This window comes from Zonotrichia albicollis, chromosome 3 (genome assembly GCF_047830755.1).
Source record: "Zonotrichia albicollis isolate bZonAlb1 chromosome 3, bZonAlb1.hap1, whole genome shotgun sequence".
NCBI classification, from domain to species: Eukaryota; Metazoa; Chordata; class Aves; order Passeriformes; family Passerellidae; genus Zonotrichia; species Zonotrichia albicollis.
Window position 1 is genome coordinate 70797693 of NC_133821.1, and position 23638 is coordinate 70821330.

The following is a 23638-nucleotide window of genomic DNA, read 5'->3' on the forward strand; positions in this document are numbered from 1 at the left end:
TAGCAAATTCTTATTATTTTGGGCAAATGCAAAACTTTACTGGACAGCCTAGACTGAAGATTAGTGCTCACACATGGTGAAACAACAGTTGTGGTAGTAACACTATCTGAATAGATACTCTGCTTAAGTGGATCTGTGCTACATCTTAATTATCACTCTCATGTTGCTGCACTCAGATGGAAACCAATTCCCAGGAGCAGCCCTGGTTGAGTATGTGAGCTCCAGTGAAATGAACTATTTCATTCTTTCCTGTTCAATATGGCTAGAACATGAGCCTTGGTGAGTGTTATTAACTCCTATATCCTAACAGAGGGAGGCAGCTAGTTTTAAATTGAGCAGCTATTTTAGATGTGGGAACTGACAAAGCATTTTAAATGGACCCTAGCTTCTTCCATTTATTAAAACCTACATCATGTCGGTGTGGATGACCTGTAAAGTAAAATACGCAGAAATTAAAGTATTCTTCCTTGAGCTAGAACTAGTCTCATCTATTTTATCACGTTAGCTTTCCATAAAACAACAGAATAAAATTAAAGAACAAAATCCCTGCGCGAGGGCGTACGCGGCCCTAAATCCGGCTAGCTCGAGGGGTGAGAAGGCCAACGCCCCTGCGCATAGGAAGCCAGCCCCCCTCGGCGTCTTGGCCTCAGGCTGGGCTGGTGGAAGAGCTCGGAGTTGCGCACGCGAGACGACAAAGGAGGTGACCACTTGCTGGGGGTGAACAGTTGGTTTATTAGGTGATCCGGAGGCACCAACAAGGAGGGGCACCAACCAGCAAAATGGCCCCGAACAAGGGGAGTGACAAGGTTTTATAGGGAAGGGGAGGAGAGAGGAGGGGAGCCCAGCTATCCAATGGGGTAACTCAAAGGGAGGTACTGGACATAACTGACATGCACCGGAAACCAATAAATACAAAGTAAAGGAGGGGCCCCGGGACCACAGCCAACCACAACCCCCAGAGAGGAGAAGGTTCTCGAAACCTGGGAGGAGTGGGGGGTGATTGACTGTGCCCAGGGAGGAGATAACATCTACTTATAAGGTGGGATGAGGGAGGAGCGGTCATACAAACTGTAACATTAGCAACTAAAAATAGCACGGTAACTAAGCAACTTAACTGTCAAGGAGGCAGTGGCGGGAAAACTGGGGAGAGAGGAACCATTTACAAAGAACAAAAGAAGGTACAGTACATAAAATGGGGGAGCAAAACTAAGAAACTTAGAACACACTACAACATCTCCCCGTTTCTTAACAAATAAAATAAAGAAAAACAGGAATGTCCGTATAACTCAAAAAGAAGATGTCCGCGGCCGGTCCTGCCAATCTTCGCCTTCTTCGAGCTGGAGGTCGCCAGCCCACAGATGTTCTTGGGGCGGCTCGGTTGACCCCTCCTCGTCCGCAGCTCCTTCGGCCTCTGAGGAGAGGTCCTCCAGCTCGAAAGGTTCCTCTTGGGAAATTGTGGCATGATTGGCAGCTATAGTTGTGGCTCTTGCTATTAATTTTTGGACCAAACCGCGGATCAACATAAACAGAACTAAAAATACAATCAAACTCAAAACAATCTTGGAAACTGATTCTAAAACTGAACTGGCCCACCCGCTGAGGCCCCAACCCTTGAAGATGTCCCCCAGCCAGTCCGATGTTTCTTGCTTGACCTGATGTATGAGGTCATGGAGTCTCTTTATTGAGTGTCTGGCGTCCTCGGCTCTGGAGGACAGGTTCATGCAGCAGAGGCCCTCAAACTCCTCACAGTGATGGTGATGGAGCAGCAATAGAAAGTCTATTGCTGCCCTGTTCTGGAGTGTCGCCTGCCTTGTTATTTCCTCATCTGTAAGGAGGTCGTATAGCGCAGCTGAAGTAAGATTGGCTTGTTTAGCCACCCAACACTCTAGGCGGCCCAATTCACCTAGAGATTTGGCTACCGATACCCAAGGCAACAGGATGGTAAAGGCAACCGACTTTGAATGGGACCAATGAGTAATTTCATCATCACAGTCCTCAGTGAGATCTTTAAGATCTCTTTTGGATCTGGCCAATTCGGATGTGATGTTGGTCTTTTTCCAATTAATAATTTGGGTGACGTTGGGGGTAAACAGCGTCAGCCGGCCAAAGGTACACGGCCCTCCGACCAGACCAGAGGGGATGCCTGCCCACGCTCGGTCGCCACAAATCAAAAACACTCCCCTTGGAAGGGCATAAGGGGTCCGCTTGGTGGTGGTAGGGCCGACGATCTTCAAAACGGCCCGACACCACCGGTCCGCTTGATATTCTTTCTTTGCTTGCAAGACCACCTCAGTGCCCTTCTCGATGGGGGTAAGAGTATAATCAAACTGAAAACAAATAGTAGAATTGGCGGAACCGAGTAGATGTAATTCTGTGGGCTCGGAGGGCGCAGGATCTAGCCTCGCCACTCCGTCTCTCCAGGCGTTACTGGGTTCAAAACCAGGTAGGAAAGTAAGGCTCCGGGCCAAAATAGGGGAAAAGGTAGACTGAAAGGCAGGGGGGAACTCTCCTGGAGAGAAAGGGATCCCCACAAGGCAGGACGACATCGGGTCCTCTGCAGCGCTGGTGTCCAGGCAGATGCTGTCCTGTCCTAGCGATTGAGCCAAGGCACGCCAGACGTTGACTTTTGGCTGGGGAATGACCCACGGCTCCGTAGGTGGCAGAAGGAGTCCGCAGGTCGTTAGCATCATCATCATCAGACAAGGGTTGGGAGCCAGCGTTGTCAAAGCGGGGGCCATTTGGGGAGATGCAACTGAAATGAAAAGAGAGCGGTAAAAGTATATGGAAATCACAGAAATGGTTCCTCTCCAAACAACCAATTTAAATAAAACATACGAGGGGTAACGGTTGGAGCTGGGGGGGAATAGGAGGAGAGATGGTGTAAGAGGTCAAGGGGTGGAGGAGAAGCTGGAGGAGAGGGTTCTTCCGAAACAGGGGGAAGCTCAGGAGAGAAGGAAGACGGTTGGTGGTGTTGCTTCCTCCGCCGACGCCAACACGCTTGCCGGACCTGCGGTACTGCTTCTGTCTTGGTCCTCTGCTTCGGGACGAAGGGCCTGACCCACTTAGATGGGACCCACTTGGGGCCTGAGGGAGTGGACACGCAAGCGTATCCCCTCCCCCAAGTCACCAAGTCAAAGGGGCCCTCCGTCCGCCAGGTCTCCGGATCCTTTACAAGAACCGGCGGCCTGGCTTTGGGCTGCAGCTGCTGGTGACTGCCGAAATGCCGGACCACTGGAGGATTTTGGCTGTCAAAAGAGCAATTTAGAAAATTGAGGGTGTAAAGAGCTCTTGACAGCCGGACGTGGGGGGTCTCCACCTTCATTGCCGGTTGTTGTCGGGACAGGATCTTTTTGAGGCTCTGGTGGGCCCTTTCCACCATGGCTTGGCCTGTCGGGGAATAAGGGATGCCGGTTTTATGCACTATTCCCCATTGTTGCAGGAAGCTCCGCAGTTCCTTGGAGGTGTACGCAGGGCCGTTGTCTGTTTTTAGGACCCTAGGGATGCCCAAGACAGCGAATGCTTGAAGCAGATGCTTCTGAACATCCGCTGCCTTTTCACCTGTGTGGGCAGAAGCGTAGATAGCCCCGGAGAAGGTATCGACTGAGACATGGACGTAACACAATCGACCGAAAGATGGGATGTGTGTTACGTCCATCTGCCACACCTCACAGCTTGCCAGCCCTCGGGGGTTAACCCCCGAGGCCACGGTAGGCATTTGGTCATGCTGGCATTGGGGACATGTGGCCACAATCGCCTTGGCCTGCTCTTGCGTCAGATTGAATTGACGAACCAGGCCAGGCGCATTTTGATGGAACAGTTGGTGGCTGATCTTAGCTTGACCGAACACATCTGGGAGAGGGGCCTGCGAAACAGCAGCCGCAGCCAAAGAATCGGCACGACGGTTGCCTTCCGCAATGAACCCAGGCAGGTCTGTGTGTGATCTCACATGCATGACATAAAATGGATGCTCGCGGTGGGAGACCAATTCGACGAGCCTATTCAACAATTCAAATAATCTTTTGTTCGTGACCTCTTGAAGAACTGCTGACTCAGCTCGGGACACTACACCTGCAACATACGCAGAATCTGTGACCAAATTGAAAGGTCCAGGGAATCTCTGGAATGCCCTGACGACAGCGTCCAACTCAGCAACCTGTGGAGAGCCCTCCACAACAGCAACATCGGTCTCCCACTGCTGAGTTTGAGGATCCTTCCAAGTCATTACTGACTTATGGGATGCTCCAGACGCGTCCGTAAAAACTGTCAAAGCATCCAGCGGCTCCCTGCTCTGAACCTTCTTTAGTGATAATTTAAACTCCGAATTAAATAATTTGTGGGCCGGCCGATCTACTGCGATGCGCCCAGTGTAGCTGTCAAGTGCAAACTGAAGATATTCATTAGTTTGCAGCAGTTCCTCAAAGGTCTTTAATTTTAATTGGCCCGATTCCAATTCGATTGGAATATGGATGCATGAGAAATCACACCCTGCAAGCTCCCTGATCCTCGATCTCGCCTTGAGGATCAGTTCGGCTACCAACTCCTGTGGCCGTGTCATTCTTTTGGACCGATGGTGGCTCAGGAAGACCCACTCTATGATTAAGAGCTTCTCTCCTGAGCCTTGGTCCTTTGGACTGTCGTCCCACTGATGGATGATGCCATGAAGGTGTGGCAATTTTCCCAGTACTATAAATTTGAATGGCAGACCCGGATGGTAACGATGGGCCTGCCTGGTCGAAATAGCTTTTTGTACCCTCTCCAAGGCCACCTCCGCCTCTGGGGTGAGAGCCCTAGGGGAACTGAGCCCCTCTCCCCCTTTCAACAAATTGAAAAGGGGGGCTAGGTCTTCGGTTGAAATGCCTAGCCAGGGTCTCACCCAATTCAAAGACCCACACAGTTGATGGACGTCTGCTAGGGTCTGGACTTTTGTCCTAATAGCCAATTTTTGCGGAACAATGGTCCGCTTGGTAATTTCAAGGCCCAGGTACTTCCAAGGTGGCATCCGCTGAATTTTGTCCTGCTGGAGCTCGAACCCTGCAGCAACCAACGCATTGGTTGTCAGGTCAAGCGCATGGGCAAGCAGACTGTGGTCGGGCGCACACACGAGGATGTCGTCCATATAATGGTGAACAATGACGGCATCCCCGAGGGCTGTACGGATGGGTGACAGCAGCGAAGCGACATACCATTGGCAGATCACAGGGCTGTTCTTCATGCCCTGTGGAAGCACCCGCCAATGATAGCGCTTGGCTGGGGACTCACAGTTCACGGATGGAACTGTGAACGCAAAGCGCGGAGCATCGTCCGGGTGAAGGGGAATTTGGAAAAAGCAATCTTTTATGTCAATAACAGCCAAATTCCAATTTTGGGGGAGCATTGCTGGGGAGGGCATCCCTGGCTGAAGAGGACTCATTTCAACTATTAATTCATTAATTTTGCGGAGGTCGGTCAGGAGTCGCCACTTGTCCTTGTTGGGCTTCTTGATGACAAACACTGGGGAGTTCCAAGGTGACATGGTCTCCTCCAGGTTGCCTTTCAGTAGCTGCTCCTGAACGAGCTCGTTGAGCGCCTTTAATTTTTGCTTATTGAGTGGCCACTGCTTGACCTGTACTGGTTCATCAGAAAGCCAATTCAGCTTCCAGGTCCGGCGCTCCTCAGTGGCCACTGCCCGAAAAACCTGGGGAGCCTTCGGGAGGTCAATTTTGGCTCCCCACTGGGCCAGTAGGTCTCTTCCCCAGAGAGGCTCTGTATAATCTAAAACGAACGGGCGTATCGAGGCCAATTGCCCGTCGGGCCCCTTAATTTGTACAATGCTCTTGGATTGGTTTGCCAATTGAAGGCCCCCAACACCAGAGATCGTGCCCGCAGCGCTTTGCAAGCCCCAGTGTGACGGCCACTCCCGAGAGGGAATGATCGTCACATCTGCACCTGTGTCCAAAAGACCCCTCACTATCTTCTTGTCCCCGCCCAACGAAAGTTGACAGGTCAGGCGGGGCTTTTCCCTCCCCACTAGTTGTGCCCAGGCCACGGTCGGAGGCGATGTCTTCTCCGACGAAATCGTCCGGTGATCTTCTTCTGGCACAGCAATGGCCTGGGCAATGACCTGTCCCTTGGGGAGGAAAAGTGGGGGTCGGACACAGTACAGCCCTACCGCGAAACGGTCCCGGTCGGTAGTTACCAGACCAGGGACGATGTGGATGTCTCGCGGTGTGTGCTTGGTGTCTCCGACAACAGTCCACCTGCAACGTCCCAATTTCCTCCAGCGACCCGGATGTTGCAGGTCGACAGACACCAGCTGGATGTTACTGTTAGGGATGTAAAGGTCCCTAGTCAGCTGCAGCCTGTATGGAGAAGCAGAGGACACGGTGTTAATTGCAGGTACAGCACCACAGGTAGATAAGGTCACGTCAGAAAGATATGTCAAATCCGGCAAAACGTAGGTCGGCGGTCCTCTCCCGTCTCCTCCCTCCCCGCAGGTTGTTGAAAAGCCCGCCGTACTTTTGTCGTCGCGCAGGGAGGGGCTGCGCTCCTTGCTTAGTTTTTTGCTTCTTTGTTTTCCTCCCTTTCTCGCTTCCGCCTGTACTCCAAATAATCAAGGCGCATCGGGCACTGGGGCATCCAATGCCCGACTTTGCCACAAAGATGGCAGGGGTGGGTGGCTGATGACCTTCTGCCGGACCCAGGTGTTGGGGGTCCGGCAACAGGGGCAGCTTCCATGAAGTCCGGCTCGGGGCATTCAGCAAGAGCCACAGATGTTCTCTTGGGCCGTGATGCCAGGGAGACCTGACGCACCACGACCTCAATCATGGCCTCTATCGTGGGCCGGGGACTTCGAGGGAGAGTTCTTATAGCCTTGCGGCACTCAGCGTTGGCATTGCTGAATGCCATCCGCTGAAGCAACCTCTCCCTGTCATCATCCCCGAGCGCCTGCGCCTCTACATATCGGTAGAGGCGCTCGATAAAGGCCATGTATGGCTCTTGCGCTCCTTGCCGGACCTCATCCTCCTCCCATTGGGAGGTCACCACCTCCAGCTTGAAGAAGGCCCGCTCAGCTGCCCGAGCGGTCTCCACAAGCTGGGAGGGGAATAAGGCTTTCGCCTGAGCTGCCCCCTCTGCCCACTGTCCCTCACCCAAAAGGTGTTCCTGGGTGATTACCAGACCGTCTGCATCATGAGACATTGCAGGATTCCCCCACATATTTGGGAGAACCTCCAATATCTCCCTCCTCCATTCCCCCACCCAGACCCTAAATTCCATGGGCCTTGCAAGGCTGGAGAAGAGGGCCCTCAGGTCAGCCGGCACCAGATCTCCCTGTGCAAGGGCATTACGGAGCATACCCCGGAAGTACTCTGACCCCCGGGAGTAGTCCTTCTGCGCCTTGCACAGCTCCTTGATCCGGGCCTGTGCTAAAGGCACCCACTGGGCCTGAGGGGTCCCTTCCCCACTCAGGTGGTAGGTAACCGGAGCGGCTTCCAACAAGGGCGCCTGCTCTGGCTTCCGGTCATCCACCCCCCCCCCCCCGGAACACAAAGCGTGGGAACCGGAAGGAGGAGCGTGGGAACTAGAACTGGAGGAGGTTGAGGCGGGGTCTGGCAATGACGCAGGGTGAGGGAGTGGGCGTGACCAACCACCCCTCTCCGCCCCCTGGGTGACGCTCGGAGGCGGAGGGAAGTACAAAGGCGGAGCGGGGGAGGAGCGAATGGGGGGCTGAGCCGGGGGAGGAGTTTGGGGAGGAGCTGATTGAGGGGCGGAGGACGGAGGAATGGGTGGGGCGGAGGGAGGATATGAGGGAGGGGTAACCGAAAAGGAGGTTGGGTCTGGAGGAAGGAAGGGGTTGGGGCAAGGGAGGAAGGGGTTAACCGAAGAAGAAGGAGCCCTGGCGGGAACGACCACGTGGCCGCCGCCATCTTGGGCTCCCAGGGAGCCATTTTGCGGATCATCTACAAACCTAACAACCTTGGGTTTCTCAACTGGGGATTTGGGAACTGGGGTAGAGGGTGAGGAAAGAAGAGGAACCTGGCCAGGGCTCCTCGAAGGGGGAGGCTGAGCAGGTCGAGGGGGAGCAGGGGAGGGATGGACCCCCTGCCTCTTGTCGGCCTTCAAAATCCCCCTCGAGGGCTCCTGCCTAAGGGGAGAGGGAAGGGATTGAGGTGTAAGGGCAACAGAACGAGGGGAACGGGGGGATAAACCAAAACTTGCGGGCCTTTTCTTAGGTTCCCCTGACGAGCGGAGTGCCGCAAGCACTCTGCCCGCCCAGAATGCCACGGTTGCTAATTTCGTCTCCCCGGAATTAACAGCTTCTTCCAATTTGGCCAACACGGCTGCCCAAAACCGTGGCTGCTTGGCAAGTTCCGGGGAAACCTCGGGGAACTTTGAAAAGACCCACTTAACCAAAAACTTTAACTCTTGCTTGGGGGCCTTCTGACCACCCCCAAGCAGCAAACCTTTAACAACATAATATACCTCCTTTTGGGATTTTCCCAAGCCAGCACCCATGGCACCTTTCTAGTGCAGGAACTGCTGTCACTAGAAAGGGGGAAAATCCACTGGTGGTACAACCACCCGCCTGAAAAATAACAAAAACTAAAACAACAAGCTACTCGCCACCAGCCCCTGCTCCCCCCACTGTCCCCAAGTCTGGGGTGTCAGCGAAGGGAAAAAGGATTTGGGTGGTGGGTCCGGGCCCCAAGTCTGGGGATACCGACCCCACAGGGAAGATAAAACAAAAAAGGCGCGGGGGTGAGGAAGAGCCTCAGGGGAAGAGGGTGGGGGGTAGGTCCCCAATGCAGGGCATGTACCCCTAGGGGAAGGTTAAAAAGGCAGGGGGGAAGTCGGAAAGGTCCCCAGAGCGGGGCCCGATCTTACCAGCCTGGTGGCGACAGCAAAAGAAAAATCAGGTGGGGGTCTTCGTCTCTGGGGTCGTCCTCACTGGGTGCGAGGAGTCTCGATCCCGATCCCCAGGGAGCGCTGCCCTTAAAACAGGGCCTGCTACTACCTGGGGTAGCGCGGCGTCCAAAGGAACAAAATGTCCAACACCGCAGGGTCCGGTGGTCAGCTGTCCAAGTGGTCAGTGGTCCACTTCAGGCCCCACGTTGGGCGCCACACTGCGCGAGGGCGTACGCGGCCCTAAATCCGGCTAGCTCGAGGGGTGAGAAGGCCAACGCCCCTGCGCATAGGAAGCCAGCCCCCCTCGGCGTCTTGGCCTCAGGCTGGGCTGGTGGAAGAGCTCGGAGTTGCGCACGCGAGACGACAAAGGAGGTGACCACTTGCTGGGGGTGAACAGTTGGTTTATTAGGTGATCCGGAGGCACCAACAAGGAGGGGCACCAACCAGCAAAATGGCCCCGAACAAGGGGAGTGACAAGGTTTTATAGGGAAGGGGAGGAGAGAGGAGGGGAGCCCAGCTATCCAATGGGGTAACTCAAAGGGAGGTACTGGACATAACTGACATGCACCGGAAACCAATAAATACAAAGTAAAGGAGGGGCCCCGGGACCACAGCCAACCACAACCCCCAGAGAGGAGAAGGTTCTCGAAACCTGGGAGGAGTGGGGGGTGATTGACTGTGCCCAGGGAGGAGATAACATCTACTTATAAGGTGGGATGAGGGAGGAGCGGTCATACAAACTGTAACATTAGCAACTAAAAATAGCACGGTAACTAAGCAACTTAACTGTCAAGGAGGCAGTGGCGGGAAAACTGGGGAGAGAGGAACCATTTACAAAGAACAAAAGAAGGTACAGTACATAAAATGGGGGAGCAAAACTAAGAAACTTAGAACACACTACAACACCCTTGTACTGTTCATGTAAATTAATTGCATTCAGGAACGCTGTGTACCACCAGAAATCAATGAACTGGTTTCATTAATGGTCAGGCTTAGACACAGCTTTCTGCCTTTTGTGATTTGCAGCAGCTTCACTAAGGAACAATTACACTTATCAAACAGAGCAGACAGAGAGAAAGAATAGCATCAAATATAGCAAAGTCCTGTTATTTGAAATCAGGACTCATTCTTCAATTTTAGGGACTGATTTGGATATAACTGCTACAAGTGGGATGCAGGCAGAGGTTGGAAACCAGCACAGAGGCACACAGTGCCCATAACTCATGCCTCCCCGCTAAGCCTTGCAAGTGCTTCAGAATGGTACCCAGAACTGCCTCTGGGTAGAACTCTGAGACAGAACTTCCTACATTTTTAGCCAGCAAGAATGAAATCTACATCAAATGCTTCATTCATCAAAGACTTGTGGCTAGCAGAGAGCAGATGGCAAACCTATAGGGGAACTTCTGGCCTGGAATGCACCTGGGAGCACAGGGCACCAGGATCTACAGCCTGATGTGCCCTGCACATGGAGCAAACTTGCTTCTGTTGGTAGGAAACCTAATACAGAAACCTTGGGAAATGGAACAGAAGGTGTCTAAGCATCATATTTCAGATTTTTTCTAGCACATAAGTTCTTTAGGCAATGCACCTTAATAGATCATTGAAGAGAGTCATGAAAATCATACCACATTAAAAGATTTATGTCAATGGGTATTTCTGGATTTTCTGATGAAGCTTACTATATTTTTGGCATAGATCTGAGAAGGAAATGATTTTTAAGCTTCATTATCAACCAGAAGAGACAACATTTTTTAAATCTTGATTTTGCTTTTTTTTTTCAGATGAAAGTCAGTTAACAATAAATATTCCTTATTTTGCATCTTAATAGTGTGGGGTCTTTAAATTAAATACTCCATTAAGCTGAATACTGAACAAATTTTGTGGATCAGATGATAAACCATTTGCAGACAATTACTTGCTCAAGGCTTGTTTTGAATCCTACTGAAGTTAAAAGGATTCTTTTCAATTACTTCAGTGGGTTTGAGACTAGGCAGACAGATTGAGTGGAGCAGATGAGAGAAGTCCATGTAAGGAACTAGCATCTTGCACAAGAAGGCATTTGACTGTGTCATCCAACAAATAAAAAGAGCCATAATAGTTATTAATGTTGTACATATTATGGAATTAAAATCAGCTGACATTAATTTGACAAGCTATTTTTTAACAAAAGAAATGGCAGTGTGGTTAGCTCTAGAGAATAGCAGTTTATCAATGTCTGCACTGTTGTACTTGAGGTCACAGGACTGCTTTTGTATAATTAGGAGTCCACAAAGAGCTCGCATTTTAAATGTCTATATGTGCACATACATGCACTGAAATATTTATATAGAAAAGCTCCAAGTACTCTTCAATTACCACAATCAGCAAATAGAAATTTGTTATGCTCATGGCTTCTCACACTCCTTTGTCTGATGCTGTCATGTGGGTATTTTCATCTCTGCCTCTTAGTGCAAAGTGCCTTTTATTTATACAGGAATATGTAATCAGCAGCAGTCTGCAAACTAAAATATTACTCACTGGGGGGAAAATGACCTTCTTATAAAGATTGGTGGAAAAACCACCAGAAACTTAGAGAAATTATGTTTACCACTTTCTAAATGATAACATATTGAACCAATTTTGATCTTTCTGTATTTCTCACCTACCTCCAACTCATTTGTAGCAGACCAAAGAAACAAACACAAGTGGAGATAGATGTTTAGTTGTTTGATGTTATTATTATTCTCTTGTAATTTCCTGTCTGTTAAATTTGTACACTTTTATGATACGACTCCCTACTGAGTAATATAAATAACTACCTTTTTACAATTATTTACACTCATAAGCAAGATAACTTGCCCTTTCTTTGCCCCTTTAATGTTATTCTGCCCTATTAAAGATCAGTAACTTTTTGTACCAAAATCTGTCCTCACAACACATAAACAGTTTCTATTCCAGATAATTCCTATTTGAAATATTCACTGTGGAGGTTGCAACCATGTGGTCATCAAAATAGGAGGTAAGACAAATAACCTGTAATCAAGCATTCACTGGTTATTTGTAAATGGCTTCTCAAGGGCTAAAAAGTATATACCTCTGAGAGATTCAACAGGAAATTATGTTATTCTAACGCCACAAATTATTCCTGGTGTGGAATATATAGACTCTTACACAGAGAAAAGTCTGAAGTCATCTTTCTTCACAAAACCTGCTGTTCAGTACTAACAAAACTGCAGTGTGTTAAAATGCTCAGAAAACAGCCTAGCATCCTTCCTTACAGAAAAAGCAGTAAAGATGTCAGGCATGTTCATAAGCCCTAAGAAATGTTTCCCAACAGTAGAAAACCTGCAAAGTGATCTTAAGTCTTTGTTGTTGGTTGACTTTGGTGGTCAGCTAAACACCACAGAGCCCTCAGCTCATTTCCCCCCTTCCTCAGTGAAGGAGGGGAAGAGAAAAAGAAGAAGAAAAGCAAGAAAATTTGGGTGTCAAGATGAAAAAACAAACTAGGAAACAAAAGTTTAGCAAATGAAGAATAAGTGGAAGAAGAGAGAAAAAAACCCAAAACAAGTCATGCAGAGGGAATCAATCACCACCTCCTGTGGGCAGACTGATGATCAGCCAGTCCCCAAATAAGAGGTGAGTAACAAAGCTAAAACACTCCTCTTTTTTCCTTCTATTATTGCTGTGCATGACATTGAAATCAGGACTCAGGACTGGAATATACTTTAGTTATGTCTGTTAGTTTGGGTCACCTCTTGCCTCATTGCACACCCCTCACCTGTCCACTGGGGAGAGAGAGAGAGAGGGCCTTGGCACTGTGCAAATGCTGTTCAACAAAAGCTGTAACATTAGTGTGTTATCTGTACTGCCTTGGTGAAAAATCTAATGTGCAGTATATGAGCTACTATGAAGAAAATTTATTATCTCCTAACCAGGCCCAGTAAAATCCTTTTAATTTTCTCCCCCGAATCTAAGACTAGTCTTAGCATATGTTGTGCCTTTCTCCCAAAGGAATCTAAAATTTTCTTGCTTTCACAAATTTTGCCTTAAGAAAGCACCGTACAGAAGACAAGAATATTATTTTCCTTGTGGTACCTCTTCTCTCTCTGGAAAAGTTATTCTTCCCTTTTTTGAAGCGCCTTTTTTTAAGGGGGGCTGTAGTTATTTCTCACATTGCCACAGCCAGCAGATTAATTATATTGCCTCTCTGAGACTGGTGTTTCACCTTTGAATATTTTTCCCTGGGGATGTGATGAGCACCCTTCTATCCTTCCAGAAATCAGAACAAGAGTCGTCTCCTGGTAGGCAGTGGCTGACCTCCCTGCCAGCTAAATCAGAGGCCCGGCCTCCCCTTGATGTGCATGAGCAGGACAGGACCTTTAAGAGCCAACACAGCCTTATAGTTGCCATCCCACAAGACACAAAAGTTTCAAAAGGTCAGTGAAGGTTTTTGAGGTTTACATTTTGCACAAAGCCATGTCACATCAGATCCCTGTTGCTAGGGAAGTTACACCACACTGTGCATGGAGCCTACAACTGCTGGAAATTTCTTTCAGCTCAATGCAATGCACAGACATGAGGACTAATAAGAACATACTGTATTATTAAAAATATCAGCTTGACAGGGCTCAGCAAGTGTACTTCAGAAACAGGGGAAAAGCCTGACACCATTAACTCTCTGCATCTGAACCTTCTTTCTTATCTGTGGAGAGAAGCAGAGAAATTACATGAGGTTGAGATTTTAATGAGAAGAAGTAGAAGACTAATGAAATGCTAATGAGATCGACATAACCCAGTGTGTCACTGCAGGCTCTCAGTCCTCCCAAGCCTGGTAAACAGAATAGCAACTATTAATTTGCTTGAAGTGGATTCATGAATTTAACAATGGAATTTATACAGCATTCAAAGTACCCCACACATTTAGCAGTGACACTGAATCTTCAGGGTTTTGAGGTATTTCCTGGACGTGGAAGTAGGGACTCAATTTTAGCAATGAGCTTGCTAAGGTGGCTTCAGACTCAGACAGTTCCCTCACAGGGATAAGCAGGTGACCAGATGGTTTCTATCAGGCAACAGGAACCTGATGGAGAACTGGGGATGGACCATGTATTTTCCAGGAAAACACCAGTTTTGAAAAGGGAGGTTGCTTTAGGTGCTGGTACTGGGGAACGTGGGCTGGCTGCAAGACAAGGGCCTTTGTTTCTCCTCTGTCCAGCTCATCCCCCTTCTTAAGGCCCAGCACTTCCCAGCCTACAGGGAACTTTCAGACAAGAGTCTTTCCTCTCCAGAGCAACATAGCCCTGGGTCACAGCAGCTTGTGTCATAAGACCAGAGAGCTAAGAAAGGCAGAAGTGGGTTGAAACTATTTTTAAAGCTCTGTGATCCAAAGAAAATCTTTGTCTTATACAAGAGAGAACAAGTTTCAAGCTGTTCTGTTTTGCTTTGGGGTACTTTTGCAGCCCTCAGTAGCCCACACTGCTCTGCGGGGATTAATGGGATACGGGGCTGTGGGTGCCACTCATCTCCTTTTAAGCAAAAGGACTTGACTCCACAGAATAATAATGTAAATCAGAGCTTTCCAGGTACAAAAACAGCCGAAGGCACTACAGGATATGTCCAAAATTACTCCTTAAGTTACATCAGCTGATTTTTTTATTCACAGCTCCTAAAAAATCCCACTTCTATATAAACTGAACTTCAGGTTTCAATGTTACTGTCCATCACAGCTACATTTGCTGTGTTTGGGACCTTATTATGAAGGACTGGTAACTAGTTCTAACCTGGATGATAATTTTTGCTCTAGCAGCTACCAAGACAACCCTAACTTTCCTTTGGATCCTCCATTTATAGAATCAAGTTATGAATTCCAAGCACTTGTTCCAGACAAATTGATTCTTTCCCACAGGGAAAAAAAAAATGCAGAGAGAGAAAATAAAAGCAGTCATTCAGCAAATCTACAAAATATTTTACCTTGACTCCACCTTGTTCTATATGTTTTAATTTTTGTTCTTCCAAGAGGGAAGTCTCTTGCCCTTTCAACACATCTTTCCAATTATACATGTATCACAATAATTTAGCATACATTTCTCTAATCTTTGATTAATGATTTACCTTTCACTTAAATACCTATTAACATGGAACCATCACATCACATATAATTTTGGTTGAATTCTCATATCACTGAAGTACTGTTAATGAAAACAAGATTAGCATTTGAACCTTTCAAGAGATGATTGTTGTAGTGTTGGATTTCCTTCCAACCAGACTTCTACACTTGTACACTTCTACAAAATTCACAAGCCAGGGATTCAGCTTTTGGGTGAAAAGTGTTCCCAGGTCACTGTTGGACATTCTGACCAGCACCTATATGACATTCTCACTAGCACTACCTTATTATTTCTTTTTTTTTTTTTCCCAGCTGACATGTATGTTTCCATCCTTGCCTTCTGTCTGTGTTTAAAGAGTCTGAGACAGGAATTACCAGCTACAGAAACACAAGCAACAACACATTTTACCTTCTAAAATTCCTCTTCTGAAACAAATTTCACCTTCAGTTATGAACGTAAATTTCATTCATTCTAGAATGTTCTTTTCAAGAAAATTAGTCCTCTATATGCCATCATAGATTTAGTTACCTTCTGTATTGAAAATAAATTTCAAGTGCCAGAATTCTGTGACTGATGATGCATTTGTGTTTATAGCTAACACTTTCAAGATCCACTGAAAAACATAAAGGCAGCCCTGAGATTAGCAGAAAATTACATTCTCAAAATCCCTCTACCTTTGTTCTCACTCATGCAAAATGACAGCAGTACTGATTTGACAGAGCTACCATGCAATACTTAAATTCACCAGTATTTTTAAAGTACTTCAGGACTCCAAAGTGAAGTGGACTTAAAGCACTTTTGCCTTAAGAAATGCTGATCTTTTCTTGTCTCTTTTTAACATTCTGTCAGAACTAGAATAACACTGTTTTAATCCGCAAGGACATTTTGTGTATGGGGTATTTTTTTTCATGACCCTGTGCTGCATTAGCACCTTTATCCCTTTCCTCATGGGTGATGTGATCCACCTGGACACAAAGGTAAGGCTTGACATCACCTGCCCTGGATGTGCAAAAACAGAGATGAGGAATTCACAGAGAGCCACGTGGTGCTGCTCCTGGCAGTGCAGTGTCTGCATGAAGGATCTCGGATGCTTTTGCTTTGAATGCGAATTGGGTCAGCTGCCGAGGCTGTCCCCTGATACCACTGAGAGGCTTTGCTGCTGCTCCCTCCTGCTGTGCAGATTCAGCTCTTTCAGATATCAGGAAGGAGGGAGCAGGATCGCTATCTCAGACAGAGAAAAGGTCATCCTTATCCAGCTCTTGAACTTACTCTGACCGCCACTGACCCTGATTTTTGCTAAGTGTTAAAGAGGACTGACGAGTGTTTTCCTTAGGGCAGGGTCTGATATTCATAGCAGAGTGTGTGCTATCCCTGTGCTCAGCCTAGTTCAGCATAGTGGATTGTCATGTATTTACATGGCTTTGCTAGTCTCCTTCTACTGTTTAATTAAATGGATATTACCTGAGGTTCATTTGGTCCTCTGTGAAATCTGACTTGTATCACTCTGTTAAAGAAGACTGCTCTTGTTTGTTGAAGTTTGTCCAGTGTTAATTAGGATGTCCACAGATACCCCACTGTAATCCTTGGCCTCACTACAACTTGTGCATGTTGCTTACCAAAATAATGTAAATAGTTCCATTGAATCAAAGGCCTAAATTACACAGGATTATAATACAGTATTTCGCTCTTCATAGGTCATTGGAATGGTGTCTCAGAGGATTATGACACCACTTAACTTCTCAGTATGCTCATCTGTTCCTCATATCTCATTTTACTGCTTTGTTAGTCAGTGTCCATCTTATATGATTGATTTCTCAGTACGATCTTAGCAGCATCATTAGAAGCTTCATGCAAAGCAAATAAAATGTATGGCTCTTTAAATAGCACCACATGTAAATTAGATATTAAGTGTAAAATTAGATACTAGAGTAAGAAAAGCACCAGTCTAAATTTCACAACGATTTCATCAGTTTTAAAACTATAATACAGTCCTTTCCTCTCCAAGATTACACCTGGCCTGTGCAGAGTGGGGTGTTAAGGTGACTCCCTCAAACAGGTGAATGGTTAAATAAAGCTTAAAGACAGAGAATAGAAGAAAGCAGTTTGAGGAGAAACTGGGAAAGACAAAATGAAGGGAAAAAAGGCAATTCAGAAAGCAAACTTCAGTCTAGTTCAACTTCAGTTTAGGGGAAAGAGGGGAAATAAACAATATGATACTTATATAAACTTTTGTTACATAAAAAGCCTATATTTATTGTTGTTTATTTTATAAGGTACTCTGTAGCAGGCAAAAAGAGAGAGCTACCATTCCAAGGCAGATCATATATCTATGAAATATATATAATCAGTGTATAAAACATCACCTTTTAAACATCTTTTTCTTTGTCTTATTCCATCAAAGGATCAAAAAGTATGTTCTAGTTTTTGTTACTCTTACAGTGATAACAGTGCAGGCTTCTCCTTGCAAGGATTTCTCAGGTTGTTCTTATGACAAATATTCATATAGGGCTCACCAGGACTGAACTGGGGAAGAACCAGATGTGAAAGACACTACTGGAGATTTGTCATTTTTTCAGAAGTGTGATGGATATAGTGGGCATTTACAACAACGATTAACATCCAGGTATACTTCTTACAAAAGATTTTCCATGTGAAGATTTTTAGTTTTTTTCAGTTTCTAGCCCATTAAAATTCCAAAATGTAATTGTTTTCACAAAATCCGTGGCATCTTCTTATTTGATCACTCTTTGCATCAGACTTCACTCAGGAAAATGCTATAATAAACAAGCTTTGCATCCTTCTAGTCTGGGGTTTCTCCATGAATATCGGGCAGCATCTACATAAAGCCTAAGGAATAAAGTGTGGCCTAAGATCCCCTGGTTCTCTAATGTCAGCAGCACTGTTGAAGTCCTCTCAGCACAGGTGCTTCATCCTTGCCAAGCTCCTGGTTCGGGGGCTAAAGCAGAAATATCTTGCATTTTCCTTACTTTGCACTGGAAGATTTTCTTCCCAGCACAAGGGAGGCTCTCCACACCTGCTGGGGTTCTGCAGGTGCTTCTCTCTGGATTGAAGGCACTGAATCCAACCTGGGACGGCCTGAATGCCTCCCAAGAGATGTACCTCTAGCTGAAGGTCAGACCCACGAGCACCAGCTCATGCCAGTGCCACTTTTGGCTATGAGGCAAAGTGATGGAGGGTTGTTGATTTACTGAGAATTCATGGAAACCCAGTATCCCAAAGAGTTGCTGTAGCAAGTAAGACAGACTTGGTGATTATTCTGCAGTCTCAGGGCTCTGCAAGCCTCAGCTCCTCTTGCCCTGAGAGCCCAAAGCATAACAGGTGCCGGCAGGGTGACACATGCCCTTCATCTGATGTGAGAGGGACACACAGCATGGCAGACACAGACTGGCAGCCTCACTGGACTCTTTCTCCTGCTTCCCCCCAAAGGAGGGGAAAGGAAACATGACGGATTTTGATGTCAAGCCCTCCCTTTGAGAAGAGTTGAGCAGTGAGGGTGGCAAGATGGAAGAAGAAACAGCCCTGTCTGGTTTGGCAGTGACATAAATGACTAGCACTGGCTCACATGACACATATCAACTGTTTTCTTTCCTGACACACTTTCTACTTTTAGATGTTTTAATTTGCTGTAATCTTTACTCAGCCACATGTGGGCAAGTAAACAGATTGCTCTGAATCAAACAGCTGTGCTGATTTATTGCCCTGTTTTAAACAAAGCTTGAACATGTTCTTGAGTAAATGCAGGGACTGGATGTACCAACAGATAGAAACAATCTCCCTTCAAACTAAAACATCCCCAAGAGGCAGCAGCCCGGCCAGCAAGCAGGGTGGTTTGTGAAAGATTGCCTCCTCCTGGGTCAGGACCTTGCCTCAGCTGCACAGGGCAAGGGGATGGGAGGTGGGAGAGCCCTTCCCAGAGGGAGGATGCCCAGCTCCCTCCTTGCAGCACTGCTGACCATCTCCCAGTAGCCACAGGCACAATCAGGCACTGCAGCAGGCCACGGCTCTCCAGGCAGATGGTTTCCAGCTTCCCACATACAAAGCCAGCTCCTCCTTGCTTTTCCCTTTTGTTCTGTCCCATCTCCTTGGCAAGGAAATGAACATTTTCTTGTCTGGGACCTGTGCTAGGGACCAGTGCATAAACAACCCATAACAGAAGATAACATGAACACTCAACAGGATGGAGCTCCCAAATTCTTACAATAGTTTATACACCAAATCTAAGGCAGAGCAAGTTAAAAGATTCAGGTTTATGTCCTAAATCACAGAGCAGGGAAAACTTATTCTGAGCTTAGGGTCTCCTGGTGATCAAGGTCATTTCTCTGTTTACATAGCAATCCTGCCTTTTCCTGACATAAGGTACAATCTCAAACACATTGTATTTCTAGCAATTTTCCTGTCTGATTGTAAGGCATCTCATGGACCCCCAGTTTATTAGATGAAAAGCAGGAGAACCCCATTATGAACTGGTGTGGAAAAATACACATAAGTCTGTAGTGAAAACCCAAGGAGGTTATGATCACCATCAAGTAATATTGTTTCTTAGTTTGATTTTTGTTGTCATTTTTGGGCTTACTTTCCTTTGCAATTCTCACATCTGAGTTTGCATCTTCTAAAATTTCCCTGAATTTCCACATCATGCTTCACTGAACATTTCTGCAAGGAGCCAAGCAAAAATATTTCAATTACATTTCTAATTATCTAATGCCAGGTGAGAGATCTCCTGCCTGTGCTTATATCTGCACCATGTCCTGACTGCCTCTGACACAAAACAATCTTAGGAGAAAAGTCCAGTGAGCTTTCCTGATAGGTAAACTGCACTTTGAAAAACAAGTTTCAGGCTTCCCCTGTGTCTGTTTACAGGCTAGCAAGTCACAGATTTTAAAAACAAACTGGGCTGCAATAAAAATATACATATGTATGTGTAGCTGTTTCTGCAACTGGAACTGCCTGGGAATGATGTGTTCAGCAAGGTTTATGCTGAGATTAATCATTGTGGATAAATATCTTTGCTGACCTAACCCAACAATGTTTGGTAGGAAGACAACTTAAAAAAAAAAAAAATAAAAAAGAGCAAGCAAGAAAAAAGGAAACAGGTGGCTTGTTCCAGGCTTGCCAAGAACATTTTGGAGCCTTGAGAACATCCACTCCCCTGCTTGACTGAATGTTGTTTGTCTCATCCACAGAGTGATTTCTTCTCTTTCCTACAACTTCCTTCTGCTTCCAGCAAATAACCTGCTCTCTGCTCATTTTATCTGTTCCTTGGGGATAGGCTTTGCTGTTGGATTCTCCACATTTTCTCCTCTTCATGTCAACTCTTCCTGACACACAGATGCCACGTGCTGATAGATGGTTAACCTCTCACCTCCATCCTCCTCATTTTTTATTTCCACCAAATAAGTCAACACTTTTCACCTTGGGGTTGAAAATGCTGCTGTTCTGTGTGGTATATTGATGGTATGGGGGAATGCAGATGCTCAGGGTAATCATGAGCATGGCTTTCCTCAGCTCACCTCTTCCCTCTTCATCACTGAAAGCCAGTACAGCATTTACAGAAAAAATATATACTATCTTTGTTCTTCAGTATGAGTACAAACGAGATCCTGAGGATTTAGCTAGCCTTCTGATTTTAATAAAAGCAGGATAATGGTTGTTATTTCTCATCCATGCTTTAGAGATGCAAATCCAAATCCATTCAAAATAATTTCAGTGAATTATGGCATTAACAGATCTATTTACATTTTTTTCTTGCTCAGTACAGGACCACATATTGCCTAAAATTCTTTTGTTCTCCAAGAAATACCTCCATAAAATCTCTACCATACTTCATCAATACATAAATAGTGCTTTCATATCTCTTTTTATGCCTTAAATATAAACAAACATGCATGTCCCAGACAACATTGTACAGTGGGGGCAGTGCATCCAGGTCACAGTAAACCCCAAAATGTTTATGCTCATCATTTCTGCATGGGCAGGATTTGTTCATTTGGGATTTCCACATGTCTGGAGCCTGGCCAAAGCTACTCCTCCACCAGGGCTTTCTGGGCATCTGGAAATTCCAGACATCTGGAAATTCCTGGGGTGAAAATGAGAAAATTTTGTTCAACTTACCAAGAAACTCTAGAGAAGGTGATGATGCTCACTGTAATTAAACGAGCATTAAAAAAAGTCAGCTATCTCCTACTGAAAGACAATAGGAGTGCCAAATTCCTCTTTGAACCTCTCAGATGTCATTTCTTCGTATCTCATTTTGCCTTGGGTTTATTATGCTGAATTTCATTAGATCTAAACAGACACCCTCAGTAACTTCTTTCCTCTCCTCTTCACTGTGAAAATATTTCTGAGTACCACATTATACAGTGCACTTTCAAGCTCCCATCTTTACTTGTCTCAATATGTTCAGCACCAGCCCTGTTTTATTGGCTTTTTTCTTCTACATGGCTCCACAACTGATGCTTCTCAGGGGACCTGCGGGCTATTTTTACTGGCACATCACTCCCTGAGTCATACGTGCACGTAGCTTTGCAGTGCTGCTGTACAAACCCTTGGTATGAGCTGTGCATTGCTTTATGAAACTTCAATCGATTAGGCAATTGTTTCAAAACAAGACTAGGCCTACATTACTCCTAGAGTTATCTTCTGGAGATAATAAACAACTTGTGAACTGAGTTCAATTCATTCTAAGAACAGTGTGGTCAAAGGGAACATTCGTGCTCAGAATATTTGGAATGAGTGAATATGCATGAACACTGCTGTTACTGTGGGATGAATCAAAGTCTTGATTAATGGATGTAACTCTCATGGTCAGAATGATAAATTAGACAGTAAGATTGAAGAGAAGACAATTAAAAAAAATATGGACACATGGGGAGAACATTTATATCCTTGAGTCATCAATAGAATAACAGAATTCTGGGTGTGATTTTTGGTCAGATGGCTTGGTTTGGTCAGATGCAGTTAATTTTAAATACTTGACCTATAAATTAAAAATTAATCAGGAATATAAAAACACAAAAATAGAAAAAACATGTAGCTAGGTAAAATGAAAGCGGTATCAGATTTAGGAAAGTGAGAATAATTTCAGATCACAGTCCTGTTAAGACCCACACTTGGAATCAATGCCAGGAGTTAGTTATATTGCACTGAGGCAGGCAGGCTTTACAGATAGTGAATGCTGTTGCTTATAGCTTGGTGAACTGTGCTTAAATTTTCTTTATTTGTGAATAGTTGTTATCACCACTTACCTAATTTTTTCTCAGGAGTTTCTTCTTCTAGACTATTCTATCCTTTAATATCAATATTATTTCTGCTAGGACCCATTGTTTTTTCCAGGATGCTTTCAGTAATCCAACACTTTCAAGGCCAAAGCAACAACCATAGGCATTTCAAATAAACACATTGCATATTCATGTTGGTAAAGGGGACAGCCTGATAACAAATAAGTTCTATAATCAAAATATATTTTAAATGAATCTTAAATACGTCTTAATCTTACAAAAACAGATAGAAGTCCTTTTGATGCCTTACTTGGAAGTACATTAGTGAATTCCTATAGTTTTTTTTCTCAATGTGTTTTCAAGCCATATAAGTAACTTAAGGATGCAGCTTGAAACTTCAGTTCTACAAAGTTCAATAAAAACTAAACCAAATCAGAATTAGATTGTGCCAAAACAAAACCAGAATATGTTCTGCATATGGCTTAAGGCTCACTTATTAATTTTTTTTATAATAATGAGTGTATCTATATATGTATTTAAAGTAATACTAAAGTGTTTTAACAGAAAGGACTATACATAAAATGGTTTGTTCTCTGTTTATGTGTTGTTATATTTGGGGCTTTTGGCTTGCATGGATTTTTTTTTCCACAGAATAGCCCTTAAAGGCCCTTTTTGCATTTACTCCCTATGACAAAGGTAATACTGGCCTTAAAATGTTTGTTTGATATCTTCAGCAAAAGGTAGGATTGAAATGCAAAATATTTGTATTTAAAAGTAGACACCATTCATTACTGGTATAATCAGCACTCTCTAAGCAAATAGGAGTTGAGGTTCAAATTTTTATAGTATTAACATGTAAGTGATTTTGAGGAAAGTTAATAATTTTGTAAAATATAAGATAATGTTTTCTAGCTAAGGAGTTGATAAACATAATGGATTTCAAAGTAGATTTCAAAAGGATTTGAAATAATCCTTAAAAAGAGCAGAAAAACCTACATTATCCAGGAATACATGTAATCTATAATTTAATGCATAGTATCTGCTCTAACCCAGACATTACCCTGCCAGAATCTGACTCATTATTGTTTAAAAATGAATATCTCAAAAATCCAAAGTGCTATATGAAATCTTTAGGTAGAATTTACATTTGAGTGGCAAAATCTTCAGAGAGAAAAAATTTTATCTTCAGATCTTTAAAAATTCCTACACCTGACCATGTTAGGAAAGGAAAAACAATTGTGCCTGCATAATCTTAGTAAAGATATATGAGATTCTCTATGGAAGTTTTCAGTTTTTAGGAACCGAAAGCCTACTTCTCAATCTATACTAAAATCCCATGTCCTTCTAATCTGTATTCACTGGAGAAAGCAGATGGGACTGTTAGAATGACTAAGACATCATTGAGCCCAGAATTCTTTGACAGATTATAAC

The 23638-nt window shown here is 45.2% G+C and overlaps 1 protein-coding gene across 1 annotated transcript; it reads right to left on the minus strand.

Annotated features, from left to right (window-relative positions):
- Positions 1-551: 551 nt before the first annotated feature.
- Positions 552-9754, minus strand: LOC141728563 (uncharacterized). Its single transcript, XM_074537813.1, has 2 exons — positions 8863-9754; positions 552-2752 (listed from the first exon to the last, which is right to left on the minus strand). Exon 2 carries the CDS (start codon positions 2736-2738, stop codon positions 1287-1289), a length of 1452 nt encoding a protein of 483 aa, XP_074393914.1. The 5' UTR covers positions 2739-2752; positions 8863-9754; the 3' UTR covers positions 552-1286.
- Between the last annotated feature and the right edge of the window lie 13884 nt (positions 9755-23638).

Coding starts and splice junctions, on each gene's coding strand:
- LOC141728563 (XM_074537813.1), bottom strand. CDS start 2,738: ATGGCCCCCGCTTTGACAACGCTGGCTCCCAACCCTTGTCTGATGATG.